This window comes from Artibeus jamaicensis, unplaced genomic scaffold, assembly GCF_021234435.1.
Source record: "Artibeus jamaicensis isolate MK-2021 breed Jamaican fruit bat unplaced genomic scaffold, CSHL_Jam_final contig_685, whole genome shotgun sequence".
NCBI classification, from domain to species: Eukaryota; Metazoa; Chordata; class Mammalia; order Chiroptera; family Phyllostomidae; genus Artibeus; species Artibeus jamaicensis.
Window position 1 is genome coordinate 8,255,367 of NW_026521924.1, and position 20,036 is coordinate 8,275,402.

The 20,036-nt window shown below is 36.9% G+C and overlaps 1 protein-coding gene across 7 annotated transcripts in view; it reads right to left on the reverse strand.

Annotated features, from left to right (window-relative positions):
• The window catches only part of PLCB1 (phospholipase C beta 1), a 670,267-nt gene that overhangs the window by 205,324 nt on the left and 444,907 nt on the right, over window positions 1–20,036 (reverse strand). For all 7 annotated transcript variants that reach the window (XR_008392621.1, XR_008392622.1, XM_053671063.1 and 4 more), the window contains exons 8-9: window positions 14,619–14,719; window positions 13,222–13,388 (exon numbers count right to left, since the gene is read on the reverse strand). Coding sequence is in view for 5 of the 7 variants with exons in the window: in XM_053671063.1 (XP_053527038.1) it covers window positions 13,222–13,388; window positions 14,619–14,719 (268 nt within the window). In the remaining 2 variants the exon portion in view is untranslated. The remainder of the gene's footprint in view (window positions 1–13,221; window positions 13,389–14,618; window positions 14,720–20,036) is intronic.

A 20,036-nucleotide genomic window follows, 5' to 3' on the forward strand; every position in this document is an offset into this window, starting at 1 on the left:
GGCAACAGAAAGAGAGACAGTGGTGACTAGGACTAATAACTTTCCCGGCACTGGACTGAAGAAGGGACATGGATAAAGGGAAGGAAAGGGTCTTGCCTCTGTGGCATTTGGCTTCAATCAGGGCATCCTGAATCAGTCCTAAAAATAGTCGTGAATGTGACTAGGAAGAGTTTTTTCCCATGATTTACTAATCACACTAAAACGTGCCACTTTAATCTTTATGTTAAAAGAAGCTGGGCTCAGGCAGGACAAATGACCCATCTGGCAGAGGCGTGAGGATTAGCTCTTTGGTTTGGATTTGTCTATCACGGTGTAAAATTCTTTTCCAGACTGAATTCACATTCTAGTCTTTTCAAGTAATTTAAAAGTGTCCTTTAGCATTTTTATTCTCCAACCCATGAATCTAACTTAGAAAGAAAAATAAAATATAACAGAAAATTTGTCGTGTCAGTGTAAGAACAAAAGAAATGCTAACTAGAAGATGTGACGCTGTTTTGCAGGTTTTGAAAAAAAATTCAAGTTAGCTTAAAGAAATAAAAATATCCCAAATACAAGAAAATAACATCTTTCAAAGCCCTGAAACACAGAGACTTCACTGCAAATGTTCCCTGGAAGACAGATGGCCCATAAACCCACACAGTAACCCCACTGTTGAGATGGGCAAACCAGATGACATGTGTGCCAGCTAGCATGGCCACCAGCCTCATTCTGTTGAGCCAAATGCCAATTAGGCAGGATCTGGCTCTCAAATGTTTGGATGTCCCTAGGATTAGGTGGTTGAGAATCCATTCATCCTCACTCAATGCCCACTCTTAATATAAAGATACCAGAGCATGTTGGCATGCTACCGGTCCAATGGATTCTTAGCACCTTCCAAGTCACTTCCACACAGCACTGAGAAGCCATTTCTCTGGATCTTGTCTATTTCTGGTGTTGTAACCCTTATGTAAATTCTGCTAGAACAGCTCAGAGAAAGTCAGTGTAGATGGCTTTAACATCCCATGACTCACTAAAATCTGTGCCTGCTTTCAGAAATTTTCTACTAAAAGTTCACTCTTCAATTATCTTTGCTTGGACCCAAACTTATCCCTATTATATTTGCCAAACTAACTGCTTTTGTATAGTATATGAACTTGGCTGATTTCTTTATCTATTTTATCAATTTATTTTTCAATCCTAGAGTCAGTAGGTTCCATACATGTTCTCATGCATTCTTATTTTAGGTTGAAAAGTGCCCAGTATTCTTATTGCATCTTGATCGCTAAGCCTGTTTTATTTACATATAAATATAAGCCCGAGCTACTGTGCAATAATGGGCACTAAGTGGCCATGTGCTCTTCTCAAAAGCCTTTGTGGATTAACCCTCTACCCATCTATCACGGCTTTCTGTGTCCTGCAGTTTTCCCTGGATTAAGTTGATTGTGTCAGCATGGTTTTGTATGAAAGTTCTGAATAATAACTTTGATTTAGCATTTTCCCCTTTCTAAATATTCTCACATCTGCAATTTATTTACTCCTCATTGTTCTGTTTGGGAGGTAAGACCAAGTTTTATTATATAATGTGACAGATAAACATTGACCCAGTGAGGTTAAACAGTCCTTTAAAATTGACATGACTACATTAAAACAGAATCCAGATTAGAACCCTATGTGGGCTTAGAGTCCTTCCACTAGATCTGTGTGAGGACTAACTTATCATTTAGGGTTAGAGGTTCTCAGTGGGTACAGAAGAAGTTCATTGCATTTTATTAGTGCACTACCACATTGCTCTTTCAGAAAAGACCCTTCCCAATGGTTCCAGACCATAACACAAAGAAGGCAAAAATGTTCTTAACTAGAATGTCATGTTCCTTGGTCAAGTTATAGATTGGCTTTTAATGCCTAGGAGTATGACCTTCTCTGTTTTCAACTCTTCCAGCATTTAGCATAAAGACAGGTCCAGAATATCTGCTCATTAATGCTTTCTCATAACTGCTTAGAACATGTTACCACTTAGTGCCTTAAATGCCACCTGACTCTCATCTGTGCCTCAGCCAGCCTTTTACTCTGCAGCATTCCTGAATCATAGCTCAAATGTCACTTTCCTCTTCAAACGCCTTCATGTCATCCTCCCTCATAGAGGAGGTTCTGCGACTGACAGGCTCATGCCAAGAAGAATGGTGCCTTTCCATTGTCTAGTTCAAGGGTGGACACAGGCAGTAAGGCTCAAATAATGTGGGTTGACAAAATGAATCAATGAGCCAAGATTAGCATCAAGGCCTTCACAGCCTTTCAGCCATACTTCTCAAACACACTCATGAAGTTACTTGACCAAAGACTCAGCTGTAAAGTGGGGGTAATAATACAGACTCAAACATTTGTTCTGAGGTTTATAAAGATAATTAGGTGATAAGAGCTTGGAGTGATTCTTGACATTCCCCAAACCCTCAATAAATAAAATGTCTTTTTTTCCATGCTTCCTTAGCACATAAAGGTCAGTCACTCAATAGATACTGGCTGAATGAACAAATAAAGGTGTATCACATTCTCTCTTAGTATAGTTATTTGCATATATTCTATCTGAATTATAGTCTCCTTGAGAATGAAGACTTTATCCTGATTTTGTTACACTTTTTTGTAGTTCTTAAGTCAGGTGGGCAATACATGTTTGTTGATTAAAATATTTATGCAACTTCATCAGGTGTGTATTAGAATAAAGAAAAGAGTTCGGTGAGCACCAGCTACCTTGGAGGACATCTCCTTTGGCATGATCAAGATTCCTGGAAAAATCCTTTTCACATGGGCTTCCCGAGTTTGCCCCAGGACTGAGATCCAGCCATGCACACTGCTAACCTGCTTGATGACATAACCCTCACTGGGCTGCCTCATTCTCACTTCCTAAATCACCCTACCTGGGATCACCTCTCAAATAAATGCTTTGTTTTGGAATTCTTCTTCCAGAGAGGGCTTCAGGGGCAACTCAAACAAAGACCAATGGTGATATTAATAAGAAGCATTTTGACTCATTTTCTTTGTTTTAATGTAGAGTGCTAGGTCAGAAGATTCATTTTGTCAGTTATCCTCAGCTCAAGCTTCCTCTTCAAATAATGTTATTTTTGCGCTGTGGATAACTTTGCTTTTGCGACTGACTCCTACAGATTCCAGTGGTTCAGAATTAAGACAGGCCTCCTAGAATCTCTATAATGAATTAACGAAATTATTGGTCATCCCCAGCTTCCAGACATTATTTCACTCAGTGCCATGGCACATATTCAAGCTTTCCTGTTAAGTGCTAAAGTGGAAAAAGCCACACTTCCCCTCATCTGCTTTCCTTGTGGTCATGTTTGTTTTGAATGAACTTGGTTCTCTCTTCATTTCATCTGTTTCCCTACCAGTTATTTGGTATAAAATCAACTGCTAACAAAACTGGACTCTAGGTAATGCAGATGTCTGGGGGGCCAAATGCCTGTGGCTTTGTGGCCTTTCTCCAGCACAGTGCAGCTGTTCCTTTTAACTGAGCCATAGTCCCACCTAACTCTTGCTAAGAAGTGGAAAGGTATACTAGTCAAAGATTATTAACACTATGTTCTTATGGGAGGTTACATCCAGGGAAAAATAGGCATTGTCTGCTTTGTCCCAGTAGCTCTCAAAGAGAATGGCAAGGCATCTCATAAAAGTATACTCAGATGAAGTGAAAAGGTTTTCACAAAACTCAGCAGACTGGGGCGGATTAGGGAACCAAACTCATTTCCCCACCTTTTGGGACTGGCATTTGACTTTGTCTTTACTATTTATAGTTTTCCTGATTGGGTGTTTAATAAACAGGGTCATTTTTGGCCCTGTAAATGGACACGGTTGTAACTTTGAGGCCACTGAACAAAGGCTAGAGGAGAAAATAAAAAAAAAAACAAACAGGACTCCTGGAACAGGCATTTGCATCCTCTCTTATCACCTCCTGCTTCCTGGGAAAGGAGGAAACACAATCAAGGAAGGGAAAGTAGAGGAAGTTACCAAGTCAACCAATGCTCAATGGACTCATAATGGCTACCTTGAAAAAACAATTTTTTTTCATTTTGGCTGTTCTCTCATACTTTGGAGAAATCTCTAAACATATGAAACACAGAATTAAGTATAGCTTGAAATATTCTCACAGGTGACAATATCATTCTTCTTTGACCTTCCACAGAGGATAGAAAGTCAATATAGGTGGATTTAAAATGGGATATTAATCAATAAAATACTAGAGTGGCTTTTTGGCAGCTCTCTATTAGTATAGTAACTTAATAAAGACATAAAGAGAATTGCCTACATCATATAATTTCCATCTGTCTTTGTCTATTAGGAAGAAAGTCTATCTCATTTAAATCGACTTTGTTCATTCATTTCAGTTCTTTTATTTCTTACAGGGAATCTATATAAAAATGTTTAAATGGATGCCACCTTAGTTGTGAGGCAGACCTTTAAACCAGTCAATATTTCTTCTAGACAGGTGATTTCTAAACTGCATCCTGAATCTCTGAAAGTTGTACCGGAAGTGCCTGCAGAGAATGAGAGGGGCAGGAAAGTAAACAGGGGCCATCAGCTACACTCCAGGTTCCCCTCTATTCAATCAATATAGTGCCCTCAAAGGTTTTACCTATGTACTGGCCTTTTTTGGGCAAGATTTTGTTAGAAGAAACAAAAGAATGCTATGTCAAGAATAAGTCTGCCTATAAAATAGACAGGAGGATGTTAAGAGTAGAATAGGAGATGGAGAAGCCAAAGAACTTAAATGCATAACCCATGGACATGAACTAGGGGTGGGTATTGCTGGAGGGAAAGGGGTACTGGGCAGAGGGGGCAAAGAAGGAAAATTTGGACAGCTGTAATAACATAATCAATATGAATACATCAATAATCAGTTCAAAAAAGAAATAAAGAACATTTCTGAAAACCACGACCATGGACACCAATTGCTAACTTCTAAAGAGCCGGCCTTGCATCTCTTTTCTCAGCAAGTCCCGATGGAGGGACCCAAGCAAAGGCCTGGACACAGAAAATATGGTCCTATTTTCAACATTGTTACTTCCTTAGCTGCCTCTTCTATGACCTGAGAAAGTGGGCTACATGGCTAAGTACCCTGTGGACTGGAGATCCTATTATTTCAAGTCACTGGCCAGGGCTTCATGACTGCTAACAGATAAGGCAGTGATGTGACAGTTGGGAAGAAAGGAGCTCTGGGCAGAGGCCCTTTGAATTTGTTCTCTCAATGCTCACCTACTCTGACCTGACCCACCTTTCACTTTGATTCTGTTATGGAAATTTATAAAAGAGCGGTTGTCTTAGTCTGGTTTTTCTAAAAGTAGGCTTTGAGTAGAGCTGTTTATTTAGGAGGTAACCCCCAAAAATAACTGTAAGGGAGTGGAAAAATGGGAAAGGAAGGAAAGCACTAATAAAATAAACAGGGTCAATTACCATATTTTGTTGTGTATAATGTGCCATTTTTGCCAAAATTCTTGAGAGAAAAATAAGGATGCACATTATACATGGGTAGTACTGATTCCCTATCTATGTAAAAGTTTTTAATTCTTTTATTTACTCTAATGCATTAAGAGTGTAACTCTAGAAAGCAACCATGATATCCGTATGCAAAATAATACCCTGGAATACATTAAAATATATATATATTAAAATTGCATTAAAAATTAAAATGAGGGATTTGTTTTCCTGAAAGATTGAGCCAAAAATGTGGGCATGCATTATACACAGCAAAATATAGTAGGTTACAGTTGTCAGCAACTAAAGCTAAATCCCACTGAGGAGGTCCAGGAGAAAATGGATAAAATGCATCAAAACAGCCCCATATGCAGGGCAAGAAAGATGAGGTACTATTTCCTGAATTAAAACAAATCCTGGGCATTTGTGGGCTGGGTTGAGAGAACATCCTGGAGAACTGCAGATCATGTTGTTGACTGTGTTGGAATAGTGAGTGCCAAGAGATACGGGAAAAGCACTGATGTCTGCTAGTGCTGTTACCATCCCATTGTACAGATGAAGAACCTGAAGCTCAAGCTGGTCAAGTCACCTGCCTCAAATTAACTGGCCTAGCCATCATATTATGCCAGCATGTTTCTTTAATTATGAATGCATAATGGACATTAATAAAAATAATCATTGTTTTTAATGATTTCTACCTAATAAAGAGAAATGGTGCTGAGAAAAGAGTGATTTTTTAAAAATCTACTAAGAAAATTCAGTGATAAAGTAAATAAGATTCCAAGTGTGAATCTTTACATTTTAAGTCATAATTCCTAATTTATACATATAATTGAGTGAGAAATAAGCACATGCGAGGAGATGCGACCTGCCATACTTTTCCAGGTTTCAAGATCAAGTGATGCGAACTTACTCTTAGCTGTAGTAAGCTAAATAAGCCTGTTAGCTATTCAGGAATGCCTCTGACAAATGTTCTAAATCTCACTTCCAGACCCATTAATCATTTGAAATTATTTGGTTTAAATGCCAGTTATCACTTTTCATTAGTCCAGGTCAACCGAGGTTTACTGGGCAACAATCAATCAATCCATGCAATCTTCTTACCATGATGAACTTAAACAATTCTCCCAGGGAATTTTTTTAAAGATAAAACTCTAGGACTGGGACTGGTCACAGAGGTGAAATGGTTTCCTAAGGTAAGATAAGCAATAATGAGGAATCATTGATTTCTGACCCAGATTTAGTGGGCTTTGCTGCTTTTTATCTGCCCTGTGTGCTCCTTCTTCTAGGTAGCATACCCCATTTGAATTTCAGGGAAGTGCCTCTCTCCCGCTGTCAGTCCATGTGGTTTAGGCAGTTAATTCCTCATATGGGGAGAGGCATGTGACCTAATCTGTCCAATTATTACATTCCACCCTCTGGTCTAGTGATCCTAGTTCAGGAGTGGCCTCAGGTGACTTAGGCCAAACTCTGGTTTCTGACAGTTTTGATGGAAACATGAGTCAACATAATTTCTGCACAGAGACCGAGAGACCTGGAACTTGCCTGTCTCTTCAGGAGATACTGCCCAAGAATTACACTCAGTACTGAGATCACAAAAAACGATACCTGATGACATCTTTGCGCCCCTGGGTGTGGTCATGCCCGAGTCATTAACACCTTGCTTATCTTCACCAGTAAATTCCTTTCTGTGCTTCAGTTTGAGTTAAGCTTCTATCATTTTTCACCTGAAGTTCTGCCTAACACAGATCATGAGATTCCCAAGTTCAGTGCTCTTTCTAGAACACTCTAGGTGCTCCTTGCTGTTGACAACAATGATATATCAGTATTTTAAAATGGAACAATAGTGAAAATACACTAGGGTTATATTTACTGATACACTGATGCAATCATTATTAGTGTAAGTCTATTTGAAGCAAAAATGCTTGACGTATCCAAACTTCCATTTGCTTAGATGAAAACTATATTGCTTTGCTATTATTAATACTGAGTTCATTTAAACTATTATACTATTTATGCAGTGAGTACTGATCTAAAACAGATTATACAGTTAATTTTCATGATTAAATTCAACAATGTGGGGGAGCTTTTGTGTAGTACACCTTATAAAATTTTAATAGGAAGAACTGATAATAAAAAAGAAATGTAGCTTGAACATCTGCTAATATTATAATCTGTTACAGTAATTCAGTTGTTTAATAATAAACACCTGTTCTTCAAAGAAAAATAAAAGTATGAACAAACTCAAATGTTTTCTTCTGGTTCAGTAGTTTATCTGAGCAGAATTTGACCTTCATTTACAGGTACATGAGTTGAATCTAGAGGTCTACGTTCTGTTACCAAAGGTCCCCATGTAGCCATTTTATTTCTCATGCTAATTCTACCCACTGCCTTTCTTCTAAAGAGTTTAAGTATAAGAACGACTGCTCAGGAGACATTAGTCCAGACTCTGACATTCATGACCTGCGTGTTTAGAAGAGGCGTGGTCACCGAGTATTCCTGCGTTGGGCATATTCAGGTCTATAGGGCCGATGGCATGACAAGGAAGACACATTCGCTGACCTGTGGCCACAGCTTTTTTCAATGTGTGGTTTTAAATTGTCAAAAAGTAAAAATAAATAAACCAAACTCCCTTTCGAATAGTATTTTCTGCAACAAGATTCAAACCGTCTCTTGTAAAACCCAAATATGTGAACATCTAGCCCCCTTGGCATCAGAGACTACACATAAATCCTCTCATTATTTATAACCAACATATACATCTCCAGAAACAAAAATTCTGGTGTGGAAATGTGGCCGATATGCTAATGACAGGAAGTCCACCAAGCATCAAAGTCCATCATCTCTCTTCCTGTACTCATTTCATACTTTCATGAGGCACAACTTTGTTATTTTTTAAACTATGTACATATTTGTTTTTAGAGAGAGGGAGACTAGAAACATTGATGTGAGAAAGAAACATCAATCACTTGCCTCTTGTTCACATCCTGACGGGAACCCACACAGACGATTTATGGTCTGCGGTACGATGCGGAACCAACTGAGCCATGGTGGTCAGGGCCATGAAGTTTACTTTTAGTCAGTTAACTTAAGGTCATCTTTAGCATTTAGGCTTTTGGTCATACTGAAAAGTTTTCATTTTATTTTATGCTACCTTTCATATAAAATATATACAATGCATATAAAAACTAAATAAGTCAATTTTATGTACTTGTTTAAAACCTACTTTAAAATGTGTTTCTTGATATGAGAGGTTATATGTACACTTAAAATGTGTTTCTTGATATGAGAGGTTATATGTACACTTAAATTACTTAAGTATCTTAAATTAACTTAAGATATATATATATATATACACACACACACAATGTATGTATGTTATTCTTAGTATTTTATTGACTATAGGCAATATGAAAGTATCTTTTTCAGATGAATGAGACTGATTTTGTGTTTCAATTGATTAATGCTTGGGCACATTTGAATAACTAGTCAAAATGAAAGCAGAAAAGAAAAAATTATAATGTAATATTAAACTTCCCTACTTATTTTCTAATGTGCTTATTGATCAAAATATTATTAACCAGTTGACTGAAAGTTAGAAACTCTAACTCTAAAAAAAATAGAAAATATATTTTTAAAAATATATTTTATTGATTATGCTATTACAATTGTCCCAATTTTTTTCCTCTTTGCACCTCTCCACCTAGTATCCCCATTCCCTCCAGCAATCCCCCTCGTAGCTGATGTCTATGGGTCACGCACATAAGTTCTTTGGCTGCTCCATTACCTATACTGTTCTTATCATCCCCCTGTCTACGTACCTATCAATTTGTGCTTCTTAATCTCTGCACCTTCCCCCTCCATTGTCCCTCTTCCCCCTGACAACTGATAACTGTTCAATTGATCTCCATATCTATGATTCTGTTCCTGTTCTGCTTACTTGCTTAGTTTGTTATTTGTATCCAATCATTGATAGTTGTGAGTTTATTATCACTTTAATGTTTGTCACTTTGATCTCCTTCTTTTTCATATATAGTTCTCTTTACTATTTCATATACTAATGGCTTTGTGGTGATGAACTCCTTTAGTTTTACTTTGTCTGGGAACCACTTTATCTGCCCTTCCATTCTAAATGATAGCTTTGCTGGATAGAGTAATGCAGTTGTAGGTCCTTGCTTTTCATCACTTTGAATACTTCTTGCCTGCACAGTTTCTCCTGACAAATCAGCTGACAGTCTTATGGGAAAGCCTTTGTAGGTAATTCTTTGCTTTTCTCTTGATTGATTTAAGTTTCAGTTTCCTTCCCTTCCCTATTGGTTCCCTGTATATTTTTCTTTATTTCACTTAATGCAATTTTTATTTCTGCCTGGGTTTTTTTTTTGTTTTTTTTTTTATGCCTTTGAACTACCCAAAGAGTTCCTGGAGCATCTTGATAAATAGTGTTTTGAACTGTGCATCTGATAGGTTTCTTATCTCCATTTCACTTCATTCTTTTTCTAGAGTTTTGTTCTCTTCTTTCACTTGGGCCATATTTCTTTGTTTCCTCATTTTGGCAACCTCCCTGTGTTAGTTTCTGTATATTGGGTAGAGCTGCTTTGACTCCCTGTCTTAGTGCACCTATTAAGTTGTATGGGGCAGAGCTTTAGGTAATCGCTAAGGCAGGGCCACCCATAACACCGCTCTGTTGCTCTATGTGGGGGAGAATCCGCAGAGGTGACCATGTTGCTGCCTGGCATCTGGAGTTTTGCCTCGGAAGAAGCTGTCTCTCCACTCACACTTCACTTTCTCTCCATGTGCCAGCTGTTGCCCTGGTGCTGAATCCCAGAGGGGGTGTGTCTTCCTGGTTCCTAAGTCCATTTCAGGCCTTTTAGGAGGACACAGTTTCTCATGCTGCCCTAATCCCCACTGGTTTTTATAGCCAGAAGTTATGGGGACTTATCTTCCTGGTGTTAGGACCTTGGGCTGGGTGGTCTAGACTAAGGCTGGGATCTCTCCTTCTGAAGTATCCCTCCCATTTTTTATCCACCACATGTGGATGTGGGACCTCCCGTTCCTGTCTCTGCACCTCTCTGCATCACTCTGAGTCTCCACGCTTCTCCATGCCTCTCTGCATCTCCACCCCCTTCTAGTCTCGATGAATGTGGCTTCTTTGTCTTCTTTTTTAAATTTACTATTATGTCTTTATCTGAATATGGCTTCTTTAAGTCCTTGGTTGTTGGACTTCCACACAGCTCAATTTTATGACAATTCTGGGTGAAATTTGTTTTGTAATCAAGTTCTATTTTTTTGCTATAGTTCTGTGTGGAAGCAAGGCATGCTCACCTTCATCTTCACGGGAAGTCAAAAACCCCACTTTCTTGAAGAACACCTTGCTATTATACCTTAGGTAAATATTTTGACCTCAAAGCCTTGGTTTACTTCTTTGGAAAAATGTTAATGTACATTTTGAAGTCACATAATAAAAGAGAGCTAATTTCCTTGCTCATCAGTCACCATATTGAAGTCAAATAATACTTCCTGTGTAATTGTACCTTTTTGGATTTAAGAAGACACAAAATGAGTTACTGGAAAGATCTTAAAGTCAAATTGCAATATCAGATTAGAAATACATTTCTATTTTTAGAAAAAAGCCATTTCAAACTCTTAGTTACTAAAGAATTAATTTCTAACCCAACAATTTCTTATTCCTACAAATAAGGATTTCAAAATCATTAGTCTATTCACTGTGAAGTAATAGCCAACAAAGTAAATCTTTGTTCACATAAACAGAGCCAAAGCAGCAAAATGACCTGGTGTGAAAGAGCTCAAGTTAATTGTTTCATTCTAGTTTTTTGGTTGAGAAATGAATTCTGTGATTTAAAAAATCACAACAAAGTCCACATTGGAAGCTTCCTTAGGAATCCTACTAAGTCTTAGAAAATTAGTGTTGCTACTTTAAATATACCTGAATTTTGTGTACCTGTCATGATTATGGAATTCTTACCTGGCACAGCTCTAAGATGGCATGAAATATTCTTGCAAATGCTAAGATAGATCATCTTAATTTTTATTCGATCAAAACTGGTTCTTGCAGGATTCACCCTTTTCAATAATGTATTGTAATTTTTTTCTTTGTATCCTCTGCTTTTCCCAGTCTTCCGAATTGATGTATGGAGGCGTCATATGCCACCCGAAGCATGGAGCAGTGTGGTGTGAAGGGAGGAACAGAAGGCGGAGTTCAGGTTCTGAAGTGCCTCCTTCATTGGTTTCACACAAGCTTTTTGTTTTCCTCGTGTCAAAAGCTAACCGTTTGTTATACGTCTTATTTTATCTGTTATAAAGCTGTTATTCTTGGTGAAGTTTGGATTTCAGAAAGGAACTCTCAGCTATTTTGGGAGAAATCTACGAGGAGTTGCTCTCTGCTGAATGACAAAAAGGAAAGCCACCTTTGTGGCACTAGGGAAAGAGGGCATCATATCTAAGTACAGTTAGAGGGCCAGGCCTGGCAATGCCCACATACACTGTTGGGTCAGTTATTCCCTTTGACTGACCCCAGCAGCAATAAGAATAATGACAGCAACAAAGGCAACGCGCTTGACCAAGGAAATAAACACTAAAGAATGTGATCTATAAATTCCAAGCTGATAATCTGTAGGATAAAGTTAATTATGATTTTAATTTGTACTTAATAAACACTCTATTTTTCATTTAGAGGACCAGTTCCAGAATAAATGCAATGTGCTAAAAAACTTTTTAATCTTCTTTTATGATAACCATTCTTATGAATTCTCAGCCTACTAGAGCTTTTTCTGTTACTTATAAATTACCTGCATATTAACATTGGTTAATCGTACTTCATTTTTCTCCCTATGGAATATTCAGGCAATATGCAATAGCATCAGTGATAACACATCCATTTTCACAGTGAAGGTGCCTCAGTCCAGGCGAGGCTTGGTCTTAGTGGTAAAGAAATAGCTGAAGATCCTTTTCAGGGATTGATGATGCCACATACCATTGAAAAGTCTCGGCAATCAACTCATCATGATCTTATTTTGGCAATTCATTTCTCCCAAATTAAAACATAAATTTTTAAATAATTTCCAGGCAACTTAGAGGTGTCTTTCAGATATCGATTTTTAGACTCATTATTTTTTTCTAAAAATACAAATTTTTTAAATGTAAAAAGTGAAAATTTTATAATATTTTATCAATAAAATTTAATATTTTATTGACAAACTGACAAAAGTTTGTCAATAACATAAACTAGAATAATATAAAGATCTAATATTTTTAGTTTTAGGGATTTGGAAAAATCTGTGGATCACTTCTTAGAAATCTTAACACAGACCCAAAAGAGGAACTTGTAAATTTTTAAAAAATATATTACATGTATGCATATATGTAACAACACAAACCACATATCAAAATTAAAAAATCTACTTTTTTTATCCTCACCTGGGGATATGTTTTTATGGACTTCTGAGAGACAGAGAGATATAAACATCAGTGTGAGAGAGAAACATCTGTACCCCAACTGGGGATCAAACCTGCAAACCAGGTAGGTGCCCTGACCAGGTATTGAAACTGCAAACTTTTGGTGTATGAGACAATGCTCCAACCAACTGAGCCACCCAGCCAGGGTGAAAAAAAATCAACTTTGGATTGAACCGCCAGCGATTTACGACAGAAAGGAAAGCAGGCAAACAAATGCGAGAGACTGACCAATGCGTGACACATTCACAGTTAGAAACCAGAGCTTCCTTAAGGTGCCAGACAGAGCGGACTGACCTTTTTTGGCGAGGCTACTGTTGGGTTCATACTTCTCAATCAATACTTGGACTTGCTCTTGCTTTAAAGGTGGGTAAAGTATTTCATTTAGCCGGGGATCTCGCTGCTTAAGATTGATAAAATCCATCATCTGATCAACGGTAAGGTATGGTTTGCTTTTGGCACCACTAAACACAATTCAAAACCATAAATTAGAATATTTTCCACTAAGTCTCACCCACATATTTGCATTTAGCTAATGCAATGGTAGCGAATCCTGCCATACTTGGTAAAAGCATGTTTTACTGAAATGCCTATCTTGTCTAGAGAACACTGTACTGCTTGGCTGCAACTGCTGCATCTCTGTAAACTACTAATATCTTTTGCAATCACTGCCACAAAATCCCAATGACCTCCAACAATACTAAATGCATAAGAAAATCCACAGTATAAAAACACTAACTACTCTAACTTCAACACGGAGGTATGGGCTGCTTTTGATTATCATACTATACTTCTGGATTTGCCATCAAATTCTCATATCTGATTAATCACTTAAAAGATGCAATTATTACTCATCACTAAAAAAAGTAAACAATGTGTTTAAGTACATTTTTCTTTTCATTAAATTTGCATTTCAGCCAGGAGTCTATAATTCTTCTTTAAAATTTGATTCAAGCTTCCCTTTTTAATCTTGTTGACAGCCCAAAGTCAAGTTCCACGGTACACATATTGCATGTGTTCAGTAAATAGATGATGGCAATGAACATTAGCAAGTGAATATATCCAGTGTGATTCTCAGCAGCACCGTTTGCCTATCTTCAATATGAAGAAATACTCATTTTATTTACTAACTTTGGATTATTTGTTATCATGTAGATTTCAGTATATCAAAAAAGTTAATTGTTACTTCCCCACATTTGCCTTAGTGTCTTGCTTTGTTTCTTATTTGTTCATTCATTTAAAAAAAAACAATGTCTATATAATTTCTAAGATAAAAGCAAGTAATTTTCAGCTGGGAGAGTTTTTCATGACCTGAACTTCTCACTTCACTAATGTGATTCAGAGGGGTAAAGATGGCTAGTTCCCAGTTCATAGTTCTTTCTGCACCATGAGTCAGTCTCCACCAAGCTGCCTCTGTTCTAGCCATAGTATCCAAATCACACTGAGCCCCTGAGAACACTGAAACAGCTACACCCAGCAACAAATAAATCATAGCAAACTTGCACTCTGTAAAAGCACTGATCGCACCTCAGGGGTGGGGATGCGGGACCGTCTCCAACAATTACATAGCAGCACTGCTATTAGCCATAGTGGACAAGCGGTTCCTCCTCTCCCTCCACTGCTCAGAACTCTGCCCTAGCCAGCCTGAGCACCCCTGAAGCTGGAGAAAAGTGGGTTAAAATATATCCTCTTACAATTCGGAAAAGATGTTATCAATTTCAGGTCGAGGGCAAAGGTTGTTCAGGAAAACTCTGTATACTTCTGGAGTGAAATCTTCTTGAGGTATTGAATCATTCTGAGAAATAAAACAACAGGGTCAGTAAATGGTGTTTGCTTTCCTATCTTCCTCCCTTCCTGTTTTCCTCTGTTCTTTTCCTCTCTCCCTCCTTCCTTCCTCTTTTCTTCTATGGGGTCTGGTTAAACACTCAGAAGACATGCATGAGGCTAGCTGTGGGGTTCATTTGATCACTGACTTTGAGATATTAAAAGCCTTATTTTCTGTTGCTTTTTCATTATAATTTAAGTGTAAGAGTTTTCTCCGAAAGAGATGTTAAGGCAATTTCTTTTTCTATTTTTAAAAGATTTTATTTATTTACTTTTAGAGAGAGAAGAAGGGAAGGAGACAGAGAGGGAGAGAAACATCATTGTGTGAGAGAGAAACAGTTGCATCTCACACACTCCCAACTGGAGACTGGGCCACGACCTAGGCACGTGTCCTGACTGGGAATTGAACCGGTGCCTTTTTGGTTCACAGGCCAGTGCTCAATCCACTGAGCCACACCAGCCAGGGCAAGGCAATTTCTTAAGTACATTTCTAAAGTAAAGTTAGACCTAGTAAAAACAGGGTCTCTATAACATATTTTTAATTTGCTTTTTGTTTTGGTTTTAATCTTTATTGTGATAAAATATACATAATATAAAATTTACCATTTGAACCATTTTTAAGTGATCAGTGGCATGAAGAACATTCACATTAGTTTAAAAAATGTCAAGAACCTAGAGACAGACATTTTCAAAATGAAAAGATAAATTTCAATTTTGCATCTTCTTTTCCCAAATAATGTTCTTTCTGGTTTAAGTAATCTGGTAAGTTGTAAAACATTTTTCATAAGACAGGAATCATTATTTCTCAGTGACTCCTCCAGATCCTATTGTTTGGGAAGCAAATCATTGACATAAAAAGTCACTTTTGTGACTTATTTTCTGTGTCGTCGGGCTGCCATGGAAACCGGAAGCACGTATTCAAGCCTTTGTTAACAGGAAGGACGTTCTTTATGCCGTTTTCTTATTTCAGGTATGTGTTTATATGAGTATTTTTTTCAAGCCCTTAAACCAAAGAAAACATCCTTCCTTTTACCATATTCATAGGTTTTGAAATGTACTTTTATAGAAGTTTCTAAAAATTATTGTCCGAAGTTGTACACTCCTTGCTAACAGATAAGAAAACTTAGCTACCCCTTAGCTCAATGCCATATTCGTGGAATGAGCAAACAAAATAATATTTTCTTTACTAAATCCATTTATAGAGAAGGAAATTTTTTTTTGCAAAATAGAATTTTGAGCCAACCAAACAACACATATATCATTATACAAAGCAAGATGCATTAAGGTTAGTTACCTGGACACCAGTTTTGAAGTTATTAGCACAAGTGACCAAATCCAAGAGCAGTGGCAAGTTCCCATGAATGATTTTATTGGTGTTTTGCCACTCATAAAATGGAGTCAAGTACAACCTGTAAAACTGGTTTCCAAAATTCCATTTGATTCACAAGATGGAAGAAATCCTTTGCCTAGAGGATGGTCGTTTTTCACTTGTCATCCTTTCCTGTGACCTAGACACTCACATCTCCTTAAGTAGCTGGAAGTGACCCTCTCTACTCTACTTTTGGCTGAGAGACACAGGGAAGAGAAAGACTTAAAAATCAATAGTAAGGAAATGCTCACTAGCTTTGTTAGCCAACTGTTACTGGATTCTATAAACCCTGTGTGTGTTCTCCCATTCTCCCTACTATTTAGGTGCTATTTAGAGATCGACCCTCTCACCAGTTCAACTTTACACAGCACACACATAAATGGATTTTATCTAAGGATATCAGTCATTGTTTTCCTTCCCTTCTTGACCCTCCCCTTTTTTCTCCCTTCTTGTTAAAATCTCTTCCTCTGGGAGCCTTTCTTTCCACTCAGAGAGGGTTTTATCTTCCATCTGTGCTACCAAGGTGTGCCACCTTGCTTGTCTCAGGTTTCAACACTCATTTATTTAATTGGATTCTGTTCCCAGCTGTAGGAATCTATTACTCGCCAGCCTACAGATCTACACAAGCGGGGACCTGTGTTTTGTTTGCTAACGGCTCTACCTCCAGTGTGTGACATGCAGCAGATGCACAATAAATATTCACTAAACGAATGAATGCAGTTTATGAGAAAGGTGGAAGTTGATAGCAAGGACTTGTGTGTTATATGTTTCCCTTAAAATATTAGATTCAGCTATAGTCATTTACATAAGATTTCAGACACATAATCTCATATAACAATATGCTTTAGTAAGATTCTAACCATTGCTTATTTACTAGCTATGAATTAGGACTTCCTATTTAGGGGACAATTTAATGAGATAATCTAAAATAAACACACTTTATTATCATTACCAGTTGGATGTTAACCCATAGAAAAAGGAAAATAGTTCAATATAGCTGATTTTCCTTGTCTCATTTTTCTTTTGCCCAGCTTGACTGATGAGGACAACCTAAAGCCTTTGGAGTTAAAGGGTGAAAATATTTTGAAAAAATGAGTTAAAATGAGCATCATTGAAAGCTAAAGTGAAAGAGTATAGGAGAGATACGAAGAGAAAAGTTAGGAATGATTCTATCTAATTCCTTACATTTTAAACAAGGCTGAAAATGACAAAGCTTATTCACATATTTCCCCGCCCGGGATCTCACAATATAGTGAAGTAGATGGAACAGATTCATTCTGTCCTGTATGAGCAGAAGGAAGCCCAGGGACCCATATTCTAAAGATCATTCCCATTGTTTAAATACTCTTCTGTGAATCCTTCCTGACCACACCATCTTGAGAAGACACGTAGTTTTATGTGTCCACAATCCACCTTTATATAGCTTAATTATAGCATCTATCACAGTTTTCCCTTCCTTTTTTTACATTGCTAATTTTCTACTAGACCAAGCTTTTGAGTGAAGGAACTACATCTGTTTAATTCCTTTGTGTCGCCAGCATGATGCCTGGCATGTAACAGACACCCACTCAATGTTGTTGGAGAAACCCAGGCAATGGGATGAAACGTTAGGTCCTCTGTCTGCAGCCCAGGAGCTGGCCCACCACTTCACGCCTCCAATATGAAAACCAATGGTCCGTGACTATTTGTTGCTATTATCAGAACTTTTTGGAGGGAAAATGAAGAAGGTCAACATAGTTTGGATCAGGCACATTTATTTCAGAAACTACAAAGTACTGGCAAACTTTAAAAGTGGAGTTGATTCAGTCCCTCTCTTGTATACAAAGAATCTCAAAAGGAAAAATATTTTTTTAAAAAAGTCTTGCTGGTAGTACTGCTGGCATCTGTATTTCCATATTCCATATATGGTCATGGCATATCCACATGCCGAATCAAAAATAATAATGAGAAAAAACCCACACCTCTAAGAAAAATACTCAGATGATAATAGCAATGAGTATTTATTGAACACTTAGTGTATGCCAAGCATATGGGAGCTGTACTGGACTGTTTTCATTTAATCTCAAGTCAACTCTGTTGGCAAGGTTAGTGTTCTACCTTTACAGATATGAGCATTAACAGCTGAGAGGTTACAAAACTTGTCTAAGGTCCTTGGTGATATTGGAAGGGAGAGGTGTTATGTTTGAATCCAGGCCACTTGATTCCACAACACACTGTGAACCAGCAAACTAATGGTCAAATCAATTTTTAGATGTGGTTTCAATTTTCTTTCTATATATTTCCAGATTAAAGAATAACTCTATGACAAACGGGTATCTAACATTCAGAAAACTATTATTTAAATGTATTAATTTGTTGCAGCAGACTCTAATAAATCAAGAGTTTACATACAGATTTTATCTTAAAAAAACAATGGATTATTTTTCAGCAAATTCAGAGTTCCAAAATGTTCATAATATCTTTGATCTAAAGGTGTAAGTCAAAAGTGAAATAAGCCATAGCGTACATAAAATAATTGCAAGTAAACTACTCATAATAAACCTCTTAATGTGGTTTTAAAATGGAATTTTGATATTAGTAATTTTAAGAATCATAACTACAAAAATGATTATAGAAATAAAAATGATTTTATTTATATTTGGAATGTAAGACAGGAGAAAGACAGTTCTTACAGTTATTTTGTGAGAATTTTTTATTAGTTTTATTCATAGTATTCCTTAGTAAAATTTAAAGTATTCTTTTAATCCAAAAAATCCTATTTCCATAGATATTACATACATATTCATAACTCCAGTAAACTTTGTTATATAAAAGAAACACATAGATTTATTCTTATCTTCTTCATTATAATGCAAACATGTATACCAGTGCTGTGCCAAGGTACAATACAATTCCAAATGTCACTGAGCTCTTTTCAAGTTAATAAGTCTTAAATCAAAGGTAATTTGGTGCAAGTAAACTATTTTCAGTGCTCAGAAACTTTGTGGGTAAAATGGTAATTTTCTGAGTATGCAAAGGTCTTCAAAGGTTTCGCTGGAAAATGTGTTTAGATTATTAATAGAAGGGCGGTAATTGCTTTGTCTCTTTTTAGATATAGTACTGCTTATTAACAATTAAAGTAACTTGGACAAGCAACTATAATCTCTAAAGGGGTACCCTCTAAAGGAATGTGTTATTCCAGTGGATCATGTTGGCCGGGACACAAGTTCAAGTGCATTAATTATCCCTAACAATGTGAACAAAGATAATATTTTTAAAATCTCAACAGGATATCCACTGTGTTTCTGGTAATGTATCTATTTACAGAACACAATTAAATCTAGTTTGAATGGCCGCTGGTTATGAAATGGAGCTCCTGATATATAGTACTATCGACCATTTATGTAACCCTTTCTTCTGTGTAATATTTAAAATACCTCTTGTCAGTATATCCAAAATCTTTTTTGCTAATTAATGGATATTTTCTAGAGTCACTGTTCTGTAGATATGAAATTACAACAAGGATTTAAAATATAGTCAGTTTGTAGAAGTATTTATTTCCCAGCTCTAAAATTGTCTGTGCTTTTAAGATCTCTTAAAGCATTCTATTTCTGCAACTCCTCCAAGTAAAGCATACTTTACTATGAATAATGATCTTTCAAAACTTTTATGACGGAGTTTGATTATAGTTTTTAAAATTTTCCAATTTGTTTTTAGAAAATTGTCCTAACATTTACCTTATTAAAGATAATTTATTTTCAATTTAAACATGACTCCTGTTATTTGACTCTCATTTTCCTTTTGAATTGTCTCCAGTTGACACAGGGCTGAAGCCTGTAATAGACATAGTGGATTGTAAAAACTCAATTTATATTTATTGACTGAATTTTCAGAATCCAATTGTTTAGAAAATTGCAATTTACAGAGAAGTGATTGATGG